The sequence below is a fragment of the Astatotilapia calliptera genome, chromosome 18, assembly GCF_964374335.1.
Source record: "Astatotilapia calliptera chromosome 18, fAstCal68.1, whole genome shotgun sequence".
Classification (NCBI taxonomy): Eukaryota; Metazoa; Chordata; class Actinopteri; order Cichliformes; family Cichlidae; genus Astatotilapia; species Astatotilapia calliptera.
In genome coordinates, this window is record NC_137439.1 from 11,703,742 (window position 1) to 11,718,272 (window position 14,531).

At 42.5% G+C, this 14,531-nt stretch overlaps 2 protein-coding genes across 5 annotated transcripts in view; both read right to left on the minus strand.

Annotated features, from left to right (window-relative positions):
• Window positions 1-1,212, minus strand: part of epb41l3b (erythrocyte membrane protein band 4.1-like 3b) — a 57,163-nt gene extending 55,951 nt beyond the window's left edge. For 3 of the 4 annotated variants that reach the window (XM_080293260.1, XM_080293258.1, XM_080293257.1), the window contains exon 1: window positions 1,052-1,192. The gene's annotated coding sequence lies outside the window, so the exon portion shown is untranslated. Of the gene's footprint in view, window positions 1-1,051 lie in introns of all 4 variants that reach the window. The other variant, XM_080293259.1, reaches the window with a different exon arrangement.
• A 1,903-nt stretch (window positions 1,213-3,115) lies between these two features.
• Window positions 3,116-8,015, minus strand: tmem200cb (transmembrane protein 200C, genome duplicate b). Its single transcript, XM_026150566.2, has 2 exons — window positions 7,876-8,015; window positions 3,116-5,310 (listed from the first exon to the last, which is right to left on the minus strand). The coding sequence occupies exon 2, from the start codon at window positions 5,275-5,277 to the stop codon at window positions 3,727-3,729; it is 1,551 nt and encodes a 516-aa protein (XP_026006351.1). The 5' UTR covers window positions 5,278-5,310; window positions 7,876-8,015; the 3' UTR covers window positions 3,116-3,726.
• Window positions 8,016-14,531: the final 6,516 nt, after the last annotated feature.

Sequence of the window (14,531 nt, forward strand, 5' to 3'; positions counted from 1 at the left end):
CCTGTACATTCAAACTCATCATTCGACCTTATAAAACTGCTGAAATTACTCAAGCGCAAATGGTCAGATGGCACTATAAAATGCACTGTCCCATATTAAGATACATACATATCTAAAAGATTAAATATCAAATAAAATTTCATTGCAGCCATATGGACCTCCCTATTAACAATGCCATGAGATGAATGTTCAGTTCAGTGTAGATGAAAGAGAATATTATAACAGAAACGTCTTCTCTATTTCAAGGAGAGGAAACACATGCTGTGACAACTTCCCCTTTCCGAATAGCCTGTCTGTGCCCAGCAAACATTTAATCAGGTGTCTGTGTGTGTCTGTGTGTGTGCGTGTCAAAGAAAACAAGAAGTGCTTCCTCAGCAGTTATGAGAAGAAACGAGTTAAGAAATAGCCCGAGAAAAATGCTGATGAGGAGATTATAGACGCATTCAGCAAATTGTAAAAGACTTGAGTCAAAAGTGTGACACAGAACTTAGATTTATCGAGGGCTTTGTATTTGTATCGGGAAGAAATGGATCTGACTTGTTTTCACTTTTAAACAGCTGTTACACGAAGTTTCTCAATGCTCCGTCACGTTAGATTTTCAAAATAAAGCGAGGTAAAGTATTGATCGCGTCTGTTTGGCCCTTTACTCTGCAGTATAATGTGTGAAGTGGCTGCCGCTTGAAACGTATTTTGTTCTAACTCCAAATTATTCCTTGTGCTTGTCTCTCTGTGTGTTTCACATTGTTGCCCATAAACACTTGTACTCACCGTTTGAAATGTAACAGATCGCCGGGAAAGCAGCAGGTCAAGTTGTGGTGGAAAGCCCGGTGATTGCAACGGAAAAAAGACATGAAAAATGAAACAGAACATTACTAAGATATGTCAGACGACGAGAATAGCCCTTTAGAAATATTAACAACCACATATAACATCCTAATGCTGCATTAATTACAAAAAAAACCCGACTTAAGTTTGCTCGTGCTCATATAGTGACAGCCTGTTTTTCGACACACAAACTAAACAACAGTGTAAACACAAGCGAGCACTTTACCTGAGTGTTCAGCGAGGGGACACAAACTCCCCAAACGCCAGCTGTTGGTCAGGGAGCGCTACGAAGACCAGGAATCCCCTGCGTGGGTCTCGTCCGGGTGAAAGGGATCACACACCTGTGAGCGCCAGATTTGGCAAACCTTCCCAGAGACGGAGCGAGCTGACCCCGCCCCCTCCTGCCTCTAAAAAGAAATCGGCCCCGTGGTGCTCATAAACGGGCACGCCCACGACTCAACCAGCATAGACCCAGTGCCACCTGCTGGTCGCTTTATTTTTTGTACTTCTTCTTCTTCTTCTGTTTTTTTCAAACATCACATGACCACTAGATGGCCACGTTAGGCTGAGCTGCGCTGGCTCCTCTCGTGAATAGTCTGCAAACTTCGAAGTGGACTTTTTGTCTGATCCTGTAAGAACTGTTAACAATATGTAGGACTTGGAAGATGAGTGCTGTGCAACAGTCTTGAAGTACCCCTTATTTCTTTTTATTTAACAAAGAAAATAAAAATAGTCACAGGAATTTATTGAAACGGATGCAAGCATACATAGAAATGTGTATAAGGCAAAAACAGAGTCTGTGTACTTCCAATGAGCTTGAAAGTCAACGTTTTGCTATAGCTACCTTTACTCTTCAACACAGCCTGAACTCTGAACTGTCTGTTTCTTTAAGTATACTTAAGGAATTGTTCTCCAGGCTTGTTGAAGGACTGTTGGTTGACATTTGATCCCACACTGCATCAGTAATGTTAAGGTCCGGGCTTTGGGGAGGCCAATGCATGACTGATAGTGTTCACTCATGCTTTTACTGCAGTGGCAGTGTGTTTGGATCATCATTATGCTGAGAAAACAAAAAACAAAGCCGTTGCTAATCGGACACTTGACAGATGGTATTGCATGGTAGATTCAAAATCTGATGGCACTTTTATGAACGACCTTCATAAGCCCCAGAGAACTGTTGCTCAAGATCTCTTAAAAAAATACAAGAAAGCATTTTAGAAGCAAAATGTAAAGAAAGGGGCCTGGCTCTATGATGCGCAGCACTGTATACACAGTGAAGTGGCAGTGGTGCAATATGCATTTACAACAGTACAAGGCATGCATTTATCTCATATAAGTAACTATATTAAAAAAAAATATAGGGCTGGCTATAGAGTAAGTCTATTGTATTTTATGTGCACAACTTAAAGGTGTATCTATAACTGCAGTGAGGTTAAAAAGTACAATAGTACAGTAGCAGATTATGATGAAGTCATGTAGACATATGATAAACTCTATGTATAAATTGCCACAAAACAGGAGTATTGATGCACTTAGGATAACTGAATACTACCTGTTTGGGGGTTTTTTTGGTGCTAATCATACAAGTTGTATGGAAAAATCTGTTTAAGTAAATGGAGAAACAGTAATAAATGCACCTGCTTGCATACAAGGGATTGTTGAATGATTAGCATCTATCTGCCAGATCTCAGCTGAACATGATTTTCAAGGGATTTTTTTTTTAGCATTTTGAGGCCTTATTTGACAATACAGTAGAAGAGATCGTGCGGAAATGACACACAGGAAACTATCTGATCTAGACTTGTGCTCAGACCCCTATACAGCAGCCTTTGACCTCCGGGTCACCTGCTCAACCAGGTGAGTTATTGGGCACTGACAGTTATGACAGTCACTATTATCAATAAACGCCCATTTTATTTTTCCCTGTTTATTTTGTCACCCATTTGAGCAGATACTCAGCTGTTAACTTCCCTTTGTAATAGTGAAGACAATTATTAAGAAGACTGTTGTAAAGGTCACTTATAGGTCACTGGTCTCGGTTCAGCTGGCAGAAATAATAAAACATCAATACCACTGCAGTGTTTCCCAGTAATGAGAAGTACGGCTAAAGTCCAGGAAAAAAAAATCCATACAGTCTCTACGTTTGCCACACAATCAATCATAGTCCGACTTCCAGTTTTTTAATCCTTTTAATTTTTCTTAACGCAAGTGAAACTATTTGGAGCAAACAAGCCATTTTGCATTCGTGGCATTTAATCTAATATCACACAAAGACATCTATTAGACCCAATGGAGGTGTTACAGTCAAATTTATTAAACCATGAATGTTTCATATAAACAAGTGTGTGCACATAGGGAAGACCTTGTCCTCAAGGTCCCGATCCTAAGCCAGACATCTACCTGAGATTCAGTTCAGTTCACCTATTCACGTGGTATTCACATAACAATGCAGAGAAGCAAATCTAGACTATTTAAATATCTGTGGCATATGTTAATGCTACAGTACGACATGTTGGACAGTAGTTCAGAGTGAAAGTTTTGGCAATTCTACAAGCTACAATGTTTGCCTTACTCTTATACAAAAGAAAAAAAAACCCTCATCTGATCAAATTTTCTTTTCTTTTCTTTTTTTTTTTACAAACCATTTCTAAATCTCCTTACAAGTCTTTAGTATTGCTCTTGCTACATTGAAAAAATAGAAAAATTACATCTGAATTTTGAACTGTTGGTCTGGTGTATTTATAAAGAGTCTTGCTCTTGAGTATTCATGGCTATGTTTCAATAGTCCTTAGTTGCTTACTCTCCGTGTTTCCTTTCCTCTCTAATGGCCAGCTTCACCCATTAGCAATCACATAAGAGGGTGCGAAGCAAATAACAAGACATCAAAGAGTTTTAAGAGGCCTAGGATTCTCCAGAGGTGCTCGGTGTCGCCAAATTGTCCTGTCCCTGAGCTTCTTCCTCCGCCGCTGCTGCATCCATTGCTACTTCCTGTTTAGGGGCCACCAAAGAAGTGTCTGCGTCGGGGGCTTCGAAGGATTCACCCCCCAGGTCATTCAGTTTTATGTAGCCCTTGCTGTTGGAGTGCTCCAGACGGGGGTAGCTGAACCGCCTGGCTCTGTCACCTTGACGGCACCCAGACACAGACAAGCTGCAGCGGCGTGCTGGCCTGGGCTGATCCGTGAGAGAGTTGAGCGACAGCCGTGAACCCATTGCCCTGGCAACAGGAGATGGCGGAAACAGCTGAGGCCTCTGCGGTTGACGCTGAGCCTGCGGCACCCCCTCTTGGATACCTGTGTCGGTGTCCTCGTGGCTCCGGTGAGGAGGAGGAGAGTCCATGATCGAAGCCTCCTTCTGCTTACCGTACATCACGTCTCTCTGGCTGCTGCTGCTGGCCTGTCCCTCCTCACTTATGTTTTCAGCAGCAGCTTCTATAACAACCTCCTCCTTTGAGCATCCCTCTGCCTCTGCTTTCTCCCCCACCTCACAGTTGTTCAGTTTGATTACTGGCAGGGTAAAAGCGTTCACAGAAGAGGTGACGATGGAGGTGGTCTCCCATTGTCGGGGCTGAGGTGCCTGCTCACTGCTATTGCTGTAGTCTTTATAGATGCTATAGACAGTCTCTGTGAAGCTCTGCACATCTTTGGACAAGCTACGAGGCCTGCTGACCAATGAGGAGCGTCTGAATACCTCCTCGCCATCTACCTCACCTTTGAAAGTGATTCCAGTGGAGGGCCAGGAACTGCGAGTAAGCATCCCACTTGTTGGGAATGTACCCGACGGCCCTTCTGCACTCTTTGACTGGGTGTAATTCACCATGCCGTTCAGAGGTGAGTACTCCTTTGATCGTATGCTGTGCAGATCTATCACTGTGGAGTAGATATCCCTCAGGTTTATGATTTTAGTTTTCTTGTCTCGGTTTTCATGGAGGACGGCGTTAGCACAAATGAAGAGAAAGATACCAATTCCCATCACAAGTGGTCCGAAGACTTTCAGGTTGTCTGAATACAAATAGTTATCCAGGAAGTCACAGAAAAAGCCACAGTGACGGGACGGGCTGGAAACACTGGTGTTAGAATGACTCTGGTTGAACAGATTTGATTGGCCAGAGGAAGGCTCACCACGGGTCAGGTTGGAGGTAATCTGAGGACTTTTGGAATAGCTCATCCTGCTGGTGTGAAATCCCCCGGTTCTGCGGCGCTCCTGGTATTCCTGCTGGTTCTGGCTGGGCCAGTAGCCCAGTACAGCCATGGAAATCCCAACCATAAGAACTATAATTCCAACAGCGGCCACCAAACCAGCAGGGGAGCAGAGATTGAGTTTGCCCTTCACCACCACCACATCGTTTTTCTTCTTTTTCTTGGATTTCCTCTTCCGTTTGTTCTCCGCTCGGTTTTTCGATCGGAGCGAATCCTGGCGCCTGTTCATGCGCAGCAGGCCACCCGTGGCTATCATGGTGGCGACTACACCACAGGCTTGTCACTCAGTCTGTGAGAACACAAAACAAAAGAGAGAGAAGATAAGCCTGAGGAGAGAGCAGAGAGGATGTTTACTGCATACTGCATACTACTACAAGTCAGATCTCGGTAAGCTCAAACGATAAGAGTCTTAGCATTTATCTAGTTTCACTCTAAAAAAATAAAAATGCTAACATGTGAAGGTTAGTTTAGAAGAAAGGTGTAAAGCATGGGGAGAAGTTAATTCTTTGGTGAGCTTTAGAGAACCTGGCAGAGGGATTTCATTACTACTGGGTACAATGAAGTTGCCTGTTTCAAAACTTTTGCTCAAGCTGTGTATCTGCTGTACAGACATGTTTTTATTTTTCATCAAATTCTCGTCAAGAATTTCTTTAAGGTGTAAAAAAAATATCAGAGGTGGAATACTAGTAAGATATTAGCAACAAAATCTGTCCAAGGAGGACCTAAAGGAGGGCCATGGCTAATTTTCATGGTCTGCCAGTGATTTAATCCAGCCCTGAATCTCAGATTACGCAACAGGTTTATTTAGCCTGCTTCTTTGCACTAATCCGACTAAAGGCAGAGGCAAATATTAGTCATCAGAAGGAGTCTAAATAAAAGATAGTATACATCTGCTGCTGCTGGATCTACAAATCTGAAGACGTAAGCAAAAGACAGACAAAAACCCAAGTTGACAGCGTAGAACAAGAAGTGCTTGTTATCTATATTCAGCTGTGCCGGTGCGATATCAGCCTATGAAAATGTAATGTGTCCAGACAGGAGGCCAGCAGGCATGTTCTCTCCACCTCACTCTGTTTTTCTTGCTCTCCTTCTCTTTCTCTGCCTCTCATTTCTTCCACCAATCTCTCCCATAAAACACTATCCCTTCCTGCTTTCCACCCAAATCCATTTCGTCATCAACCAGTGCAGCTGTGCTTCAACATGACTGCATCCACACACACACCACATCACAAAGGCAAATATGAGCTATTAGCCATGTGTTTACACAGCAACACAGCCATGTAGGATGTTTAAATTTGTTTGGGGTTTTTACGATTATGCAACGCAGACCAGCCACTGCTGACTGATCGTAGAAGCTCTGGTTCAAAGGGCAACGAAGCCACCAACACTTATCATGATTACAGACATCTGCTGATGCGCACCAACCACATGTGGTGAATAACAATCAGAGGATAAGAATGATTAATTAGACAGATTCTAGCCCCTGTCTGATTGTGTCTATAGCTAGATATTTAATTTTATAAATCACGCCTGACTGTGTACGACTTAGACCTTGGGTTCGTGAATAACTTATTCATGACACTCCTTCCATTTAATAAGACGTTTTCAAAAGCTGTCGTGGGACAAAATAATAATCACGATGGCCTTCGAAATCCCTTTATAATTCAAGTTATTACATGCTGTTCCAACGAAAGTAGAGCACGGACCTCTGCACCTGAGCTTCAGCAAACATCACACAGGTACTCAGCTGCTGTTTATAGCGACTTTCAGTGTATATCACATCCAATAACCACTCAAAATACGTCCTGGGCGAGAGCAACTCAACCTGCACTAAAACCGATAAGGCGTAGGCGGTACTCTCTCTATGTTTGGGGAGAGAAGGGCAGCGGTAACGTGGACCAAAAGTGGGTGTGGACAAGTCGGATTTTGTCTCTGTCTGCGGTGCTGAACAGGAAGCTGCCAACCCGTCGGTTCGCCCCCGCCCCCCCCAAAAAGAAACCCCCCCAGCTCGTGTGGCAAAACGGAGACCAGGGTGGTCTTAACGCTCAGTCCGTCTGAGCTGCGGGGGCGCATTTTTCGCGCAATGTTGCGTGAGTAATCGGCTGTTGACATTAGGGCGCATCTGTTTCCCTTCTGTTGTAAAAAATCCCGTGAAGCAAACACGAGCTGCCGTGGAGCTGGGGGTGCCGTGAAAATGCCCAGAACCACGACGCACGCTTCTCGCTCCAACACAAAGCCAAATACGGTATTGGAGGAGGAGGGGGTCTCACAAGGTGCAGACAGATGACAAACATCCATATTTCTTCCACGGCCCTGACGAAGCTCGTGGTTTCATAACTGAAACTACAATTCAGAGTTGTGTCGTAAATAAAAAATTATAGCAAGCAATGCCTTCGGCTCTCCCTGCTTTGCCTTCACAACTTATGCGAAATCGGTATCTATTGGCAACACCACGACCATAAAAAAGTTAAGCGGCATGAGCCGATCCGCATTTGAAATGGTGCTCTATTTACACATTTTTATCTGTCGTGCATTTGAAAGAGGAGGCGTGCTATCAGGAAGACCAATCGAAATATTTATATATGTATAAAAAGCAGCATCATAAATGAAAGTAAACGGACTCCAGTGCCCAGTGCTCTGAGTCTACCGCCTTCCTGACATCAAAAACTCATGTCGACTTACTCGATTTTCACAAATACTACCAACCTAAACGAGGCGGTCGCAGAATTAAACCACTTCACAAACCTCGTTCTACCTCGACACCGGGAATCAGACCCGCTTCATAAGCGCGAAAAATAGCCCGCCTGATAAAAACCGCAGATTAAATAAAATCGTAAATCAGCGCGTCTCTCACCAGAAATTGTAGCTTGGCAATCAAACATCTTCAAAGGCGCACTCCTCGTTCAGCTGTGCATGTCGTGGTGCGCCACTTTGGTGCCAAGGCTGGAAGAGTGGTACCCAGTTGAACGCAGATTCACAATAGACCGGCAGGGGCGGGCCAACCGCATTTCCATTGGTGGTGATTATTGAGTAACGAGAAAGGGGAGAGCTGTTATCATACTGCAAACACCTCCAGATTTTTCAGGATTTCTTACCTCTATAGAAAGACAAAGATTCTGCACCATGAGACTTTCCTTGATTTATGTATTTGCACTGTTGTTTGGGGAGTTTGATGACAATTGCAACTTGTCATCCATGCATGAGTGAATTACTATACTATGGGTTTAAAACTGCACATAGTGGAGTTGAAGTCCACATTTAAATACACCAAATGCATCATCTATCATTTGGTTTTCTATCCTTACCTTCCCCCCAGTTGGGTTAGATTGCTATAATTGCTTATATGCTGTGTCTTTGTGTTTAACAAAATTAAATATGACAGAGTCCAGATGTGTTTTAGTGATGTGAGACTGGAGACAGAGGCAGCAGCTCTACACTGGCCAGAGGAAGCACACATAACAAAGCTCAGCTCTGATGCTCCAGAGAGTTGGCTGCAAATTTATGACCCAGAAATGTGTTTTGTTTATGGCATAAATTAGAGGAAAGGAACAGAGAAAAAACTCTAGCGTGCATGCCGCAGTCAGAGTCGAAATATACAGAGACATGGTAAATAATCCGACGGGGTTTTAAAGAGCTGTCTTTAATCCCCAGTGTTGACTGGTGCACTGTAGGTCTGTAGGTCTGGAACAGATTTCTGTATAGCTCTAAGCTTGTGTGGTATAGTAAGACACAGTGACACAACAGACGTTTCAGTGTTTCTGACAGAGACTTAAAATCCTGCTACTGCAAACAAACATTCCAAAATATGATGTTCCATGAAAATAAGTCAACAGATAGTGATGCAAAAGAATCAGCACAGATCGTGTCTTAACATGATTTATTGAATATTTGATTGAATATAAGTTGTGTGTCTGTTATTTTTAAGGGCAAGTGAAAGCATCTCTTGTCTTGATGTGGTTACACTTTTAATTCAGTCACTTTAAGCAGCTTTTGAAAGCAGCTTGGTGCAAAGAAAAAAGAGGAAATACTTACCTCCTGCATCTCTTAATCGTTGATGTTCTAAATATACATCTGGAAATATAATTTTTAAAGATAGCAACAGATGCAATCCAAAGCACTGCAGTCAACACACTTATTCACATCATTATCTGCACATCAATTCTCTAGTACGATCTCATTTTCAAGAGATTACACCCCCCTTCAACAACACTTCATTCCAATCAGTAATCAGCCTGAGATCACACTCTCAGATTCACAAGTTTAGCCTGACACTTTTCTCTATTTTTTGATTGCACTGTATTTCAAAGGGTTTTTTTTTTTCTCTTCTTGCTGTTTATCAGTACAGGCGAGATAGGAAATGCAGGGAATTCAAATAAAGTTTGGGCTCACTCTGCTGTCTCAAATAGAGGATGGGATGGGATCCACTATCAGCGCCTTCAATCTATGTGTTCCACGCCAAAGATGTATTCCACTGTAACACAAGGAAAAAGAGCAGACTGCAGACTTTTGTAGAAACTTCTACTTAAAAAAATCTGCAGACTTCCCAACTTTCCCTAATGACTATGCCCTTGCATACTTAATCATTTATTATCAAGACTTCCCCAGGTAATTAAATTCACCTACAGCACAGTGATAAATTACAGCTGGTTTTCACTACATATGGAAAGAAATGAAGGAATATGAAAAAGTAAAAAGTAAAAAGATGGGATGGAAAGAGCGATATAGAGCTTTCGCTATGTTTTAGTCTTCTAATACTGGGTCTTCCATCAGCAGTAATTCAATAATTCAATTTATTCCTCAGTGATCATATCATGTCTGTCACGGTTATTTAAAACACCAGCCTCCGGTCCTGCTCGCTATGAATGATGTGCCCTGCATATACAGTTCTATTCAAGCCCTAACAAATCTGCTTCTATAGAACATTCTGATCCTTATCCAAAAACAAAAAACAAAAAACCCCACATCATCTCTCACATATCGAAGTATCTCCACAGAGAAGCTCTCATATACTGTAGTGTCAAAAATAGCTCCAGCGCTTCTGCAACTGAAACATAACCAGCTTTGTTACTGTATCTGCACAGCCACAGCACAGAAGAAGACATTCACTTTGTCCTTTGGCTCCATTTCCTCATCCAACATTCTTTTTGAGTGTAATATGCCGGTTAACAGCTAAAAGATCCGTCTGAAGCAGTTTCAGGAGCTGCGGGGCGTTCAGTTCATTTCTTTCTTAGCTTGGTCTCATAAGTTAATTGGGAATGTAGGAACTTGGAATGTGGGCGCAGCGAGAGATCAGCTGCCCCCAGGAAATGCTGCCACAATTACACCTGAAGTTAGGAGTCAGTTCAAAAGATCAGGTCATGCCACATTTCTAGCTCTTAGAGGTGATGACCAAGAGTGATGATGGTTCATCAGTTAAGCTGATTTTTTTCTGATCTGAGCTCTCAGTGATTAAAGGATAAAGGATTTTTTTCTTCAAATCAAATCCAATCAAAACAAAAGGCAACAATGTTTAGGGCTCACATCCCTAACCAGTGCCCACTGGCCTGTACAAAAATATATTCAGAATAAGAACACGAATTATATTTTTTAATTCTTTGAAAAATAATCTCCTTAAACCGTTGGGCACTGACCTTTAGAAAACATTACTCATACTAAAATTAAGGGGCCTATTTTCAGCTGCAGGTGAATACACAATTGACTCTCTAAAAATAGCTACAAAAGCAGAGGGGTGAGTGGTGGACACAAAACAAATTACATTGCCCATGTTCATTATAACAAACAAACCCCCAGCAACAATGTGCTTCATAGATGTTTTTAACTAGTTTAGCTACATTCGTGGAGCTCTAAGTTATTAGAATATTGCCACATAATCAATAGTTGTTAGCAGCATCTATATATTTTGTGGGTTTTGCCATTTTTTTGTTATTTCCAAGAAAATATGAAATATCCTCAGACTTATCGTTTGACTAGATTATCTGTTAGAACTCAATGAATCCACCAAGCTCCCCAATTGCTGCAGGTATATAAACAGGGTCAAAAAGCTGAATTTCTACTCTTTACCAAAACCCATTGCAATGAAAGCTTAACTCCAGACGCATCAATCTCTTGGCCCATAGAGCCACTATGTTCATTATCTTCCACAACATGGGAATGTTGGGCCTCCTCATAAATCACACCAAAGTTTCCCAGAGTAACCATCTTCGGCACCACTACTCAGGTGCTGTTGGGAGAAGACCTCCATTTGATGAATGACCATTTGGGTCCATGTGCAGATTGTGGTTGTGGCTAATGAGATGCATGACAGCGCTAAGACTGATACAGGTCATGGAGACATATGGGCATTTCGGGTCCGTCCGGTTCTATGTTCAGCAGCCATGCGTCACTGACATCATGCAGCACGCTGGAAATGGAGCAAGACGCCCAGTCATCGCAGGAAGAGAGACCAATAAATTGATGAGGAAGTATCAGGAGAGGGTGTGAATAGAGAGCAGCAGGTGAATGCTTGCTCCCAGCAGGTAGCTGGTTCCCACTGGTGGCCCTGTTTCATTTCCACATAGTGTAAATGGCTGATTAATAGGCGAGCAAGGACCCAGGACTCGGATAGAGGCCAATATTAGCTCACATATCATCAGCTTGTAACACTAATGGGAATTCATGGGTAAAATATGGACCCAGTGTCTTTTGCAAGATAAAACAGACCCAGATACAAAACTCGGACAACTTTTAAGTTTGAACTGAGTTATACCAAAGTTTTTCAAAAAGTAAATGCATATATTGAGCCCTAGTTTATGCACAACTTTCTCTGAATATGATTATCAGTTGGGCAACAAAACAGAATTGTGCCGAGTATGCATTACCTAAAGAAAAGGCAGTAATTACAATCCTGAACATCAAAAAGCTGTGCAATTCCTAAACTGCAGGATCATGAACCCTGTAGGCTGAACAACTACAAAAGAAGCTGTTTTTCCATGCAGTGTTTGCCTTCATGGCCACATTTTGCAGGGGAGCGAGGCTGTTGCGCAATCTGGACTAATTCTCGGGGCTTGGAAGACGCGAGCTTCATAAGATCAGTGAGGAAGCCTTCTTTGATCTCCCATCCTAGATAATATAGGTCATCTCTTCAGGGAGAAACAACAAAAACCAAAATGAGGCGGAAAACACCATTCAAGTCACTGTGGAACACGAAGCAAGCAGCGCCTCAAATGAGGACCACAACATCGCCCGGCAGACCTATTTTTAGGGTCTTGATCTTTGGCATTTTTAACACAACAGTCCATCAGCCTGTGTGCTGGCGAGAGAAAGAGGAATTTCTGAAATGTGAAATATTGCATCTGTCATTTTCTATTCTGCTGCCTGTATGTGGAGCCTGTTCAGACTGGGTATCCATGGCAACCGTTTCATAATGCCTCGCAAAACACCTTAGAAGAGGTTCCTTTTTATCTAGGCTGGAGGGCTGGGACAGAGGCAACAGAGAATCAAATGAGAGGGCAAAAGTGATAGCTGACAGGCTGTACACAGCATATTCTTTAGCTGACATTTTTAGAAGTCGCCCCCTCAAAATGGAATGGGGAGATAATGAAAAGAGCTCACCCAGAGAAACCAGGGAAAAAAATAGGATGACATAAGAACATTTGATATTTATTGCACTGCACAACTGTCAAAGCAACCCTCTTTCTCTTGCAGATTTAGAGCTTCTACTTCTGCAGTTTGTGCTACATGCATAGAAAGACAACCGTCAGTTCATGTGATTCAGTGAGACATGCTGGCACTGACACTCACTGTATAGGAGCATGTTCTCTGGGTCCTGGAGGACAAGTCCAGTCATGTGGAATGCAGCAGGCGTGAGCTTGATGGGAGGGCAGCATACAGCCAGCTGGGTCTTCTGCAGGGGTGAGACAGAACCCATGCCAGGAACTGACAGGACCAATCAGTGAAGGGCTCAGGCCTCATCCATGCATGCTAATCAGCCCGTCAGAGGAGCCTGGGTCGAGGGCATTTGCAGGGGTTCATTGCTATGGATACAGCAGCAGCAGTCACACGATATTACCTGAGCAGGTAAACCAAGTGGAAGGAATCTTGGCGTTGGCCGCACAGGGCTACGTGACCTTCGGTTACGTCATGCATTCTCAGATGAGTCAAAAGCTGCAGAATGAGAAAGCAAAAGTACCGATATGACTGCAAACACTGCTTGATTTATGGAAGAATTCAAAACAAAAAAGTTGAGAGGAAACTAGAAGGCTATGTTGGAAAACGGACACGCGCACACACAAACCCCCCCAAAAAACAAGAGCACAGTCTCAAAAACATGCAGGCTATGGCAAAAGAAGCCTTTCATCATTTTAGCACAATCCTATAAATGGGTTTTAGGCTAATGTGGCCAGTTTGTCTTTTTCACAGCTCCACTCCTATTTCTATTTTCTGTTGTGTAACACATATAGTGTTACCTCAACTTTGTGGCACAGAAAGTTTGGAGACTAGGTGCCGCGATGGGAGACCAACAAGCCAATTGTTCCCCAAAGTGTTTTTCTTCTTTGGATAAGCTCTTTAATCATTTCAAAAGACTTGTGAGTCACCAGATTGAGTGACACAAACAGCAGTGGATGATAGATAGATATGACTGCTGGGATAAAGGACTCCATTATATTAGTTTGACTTTGGAGAGTCGAATATGCTGTAAATTTGACAACACGGATTGTTTAGAAACACAATTTCCTTGTCGATCCTACAGTGCATATATTTAGCACATTAATCACTTATCTCCATCACAACATTCCCAGTTGTGTAGCAACAGCCGGAAAATGTATTTCCAATCAAAAGGGTTTCATCTCAGTGGCTGACCTAACACAACCACTTTTGACTGCTTTTATCCAGAGAATCTTTGAGGTCATTCATCTTTTCATATGCTAATATTTTAATCAACATTTCCCAATGAATTAAGCCTTTGCAGGCCTCAGGCTCATTTGTGTTATCGGGCAAATTAACCTCTACTGCTGGAAGGACAGTTGAAATCCCAACTGTCCGAGCATACTCAGAGGACGGCAATTTTCCTTCTGCCAACAAAGTGAGTGAATGGAGTTACTATTGTATATCATTGTGTGTGCATCTGGACGGATAATCAGTTTCAGCCACAACTGCAAAATAGTCTAACCTGTTTAACCTTCGTTTTCATCACAACTTTAAATGGACAATATGACAAAGCGAAGGGATCATAGATTCAGACCTCTCTTTAACACACAAGCATGTAACAGATACAGAATAAATACTGATTACTGGCTGTGAGGCTCAGAGAAGCACAGCCAGTACTGTCATTATTCTTCGTTATTAAAAGCTGACATTAGAAGGATAATAATGGAGAAACGCTCAAAGCAAAGCAAGAAAGTTTTGAGGAAGATGTAATAAGGCTGCACTCATGTAGTACATTTCATTTTGAGTGGAGAAACAAAATGCTTCGGAGAAAACCAAAGAGCATCACAGGAATCTTTCCATCTGCTTCTGAACGATGTTAAACCC

Coding starts and splice junctions, on each gene's coding strand:
- tmem200cb (XM_026150566.2), bottom strand. CDS start 5,277: ATGATAGCCACGGGTGGCCTGCTGCGCATGAACAGGCGCCAGGATTCG.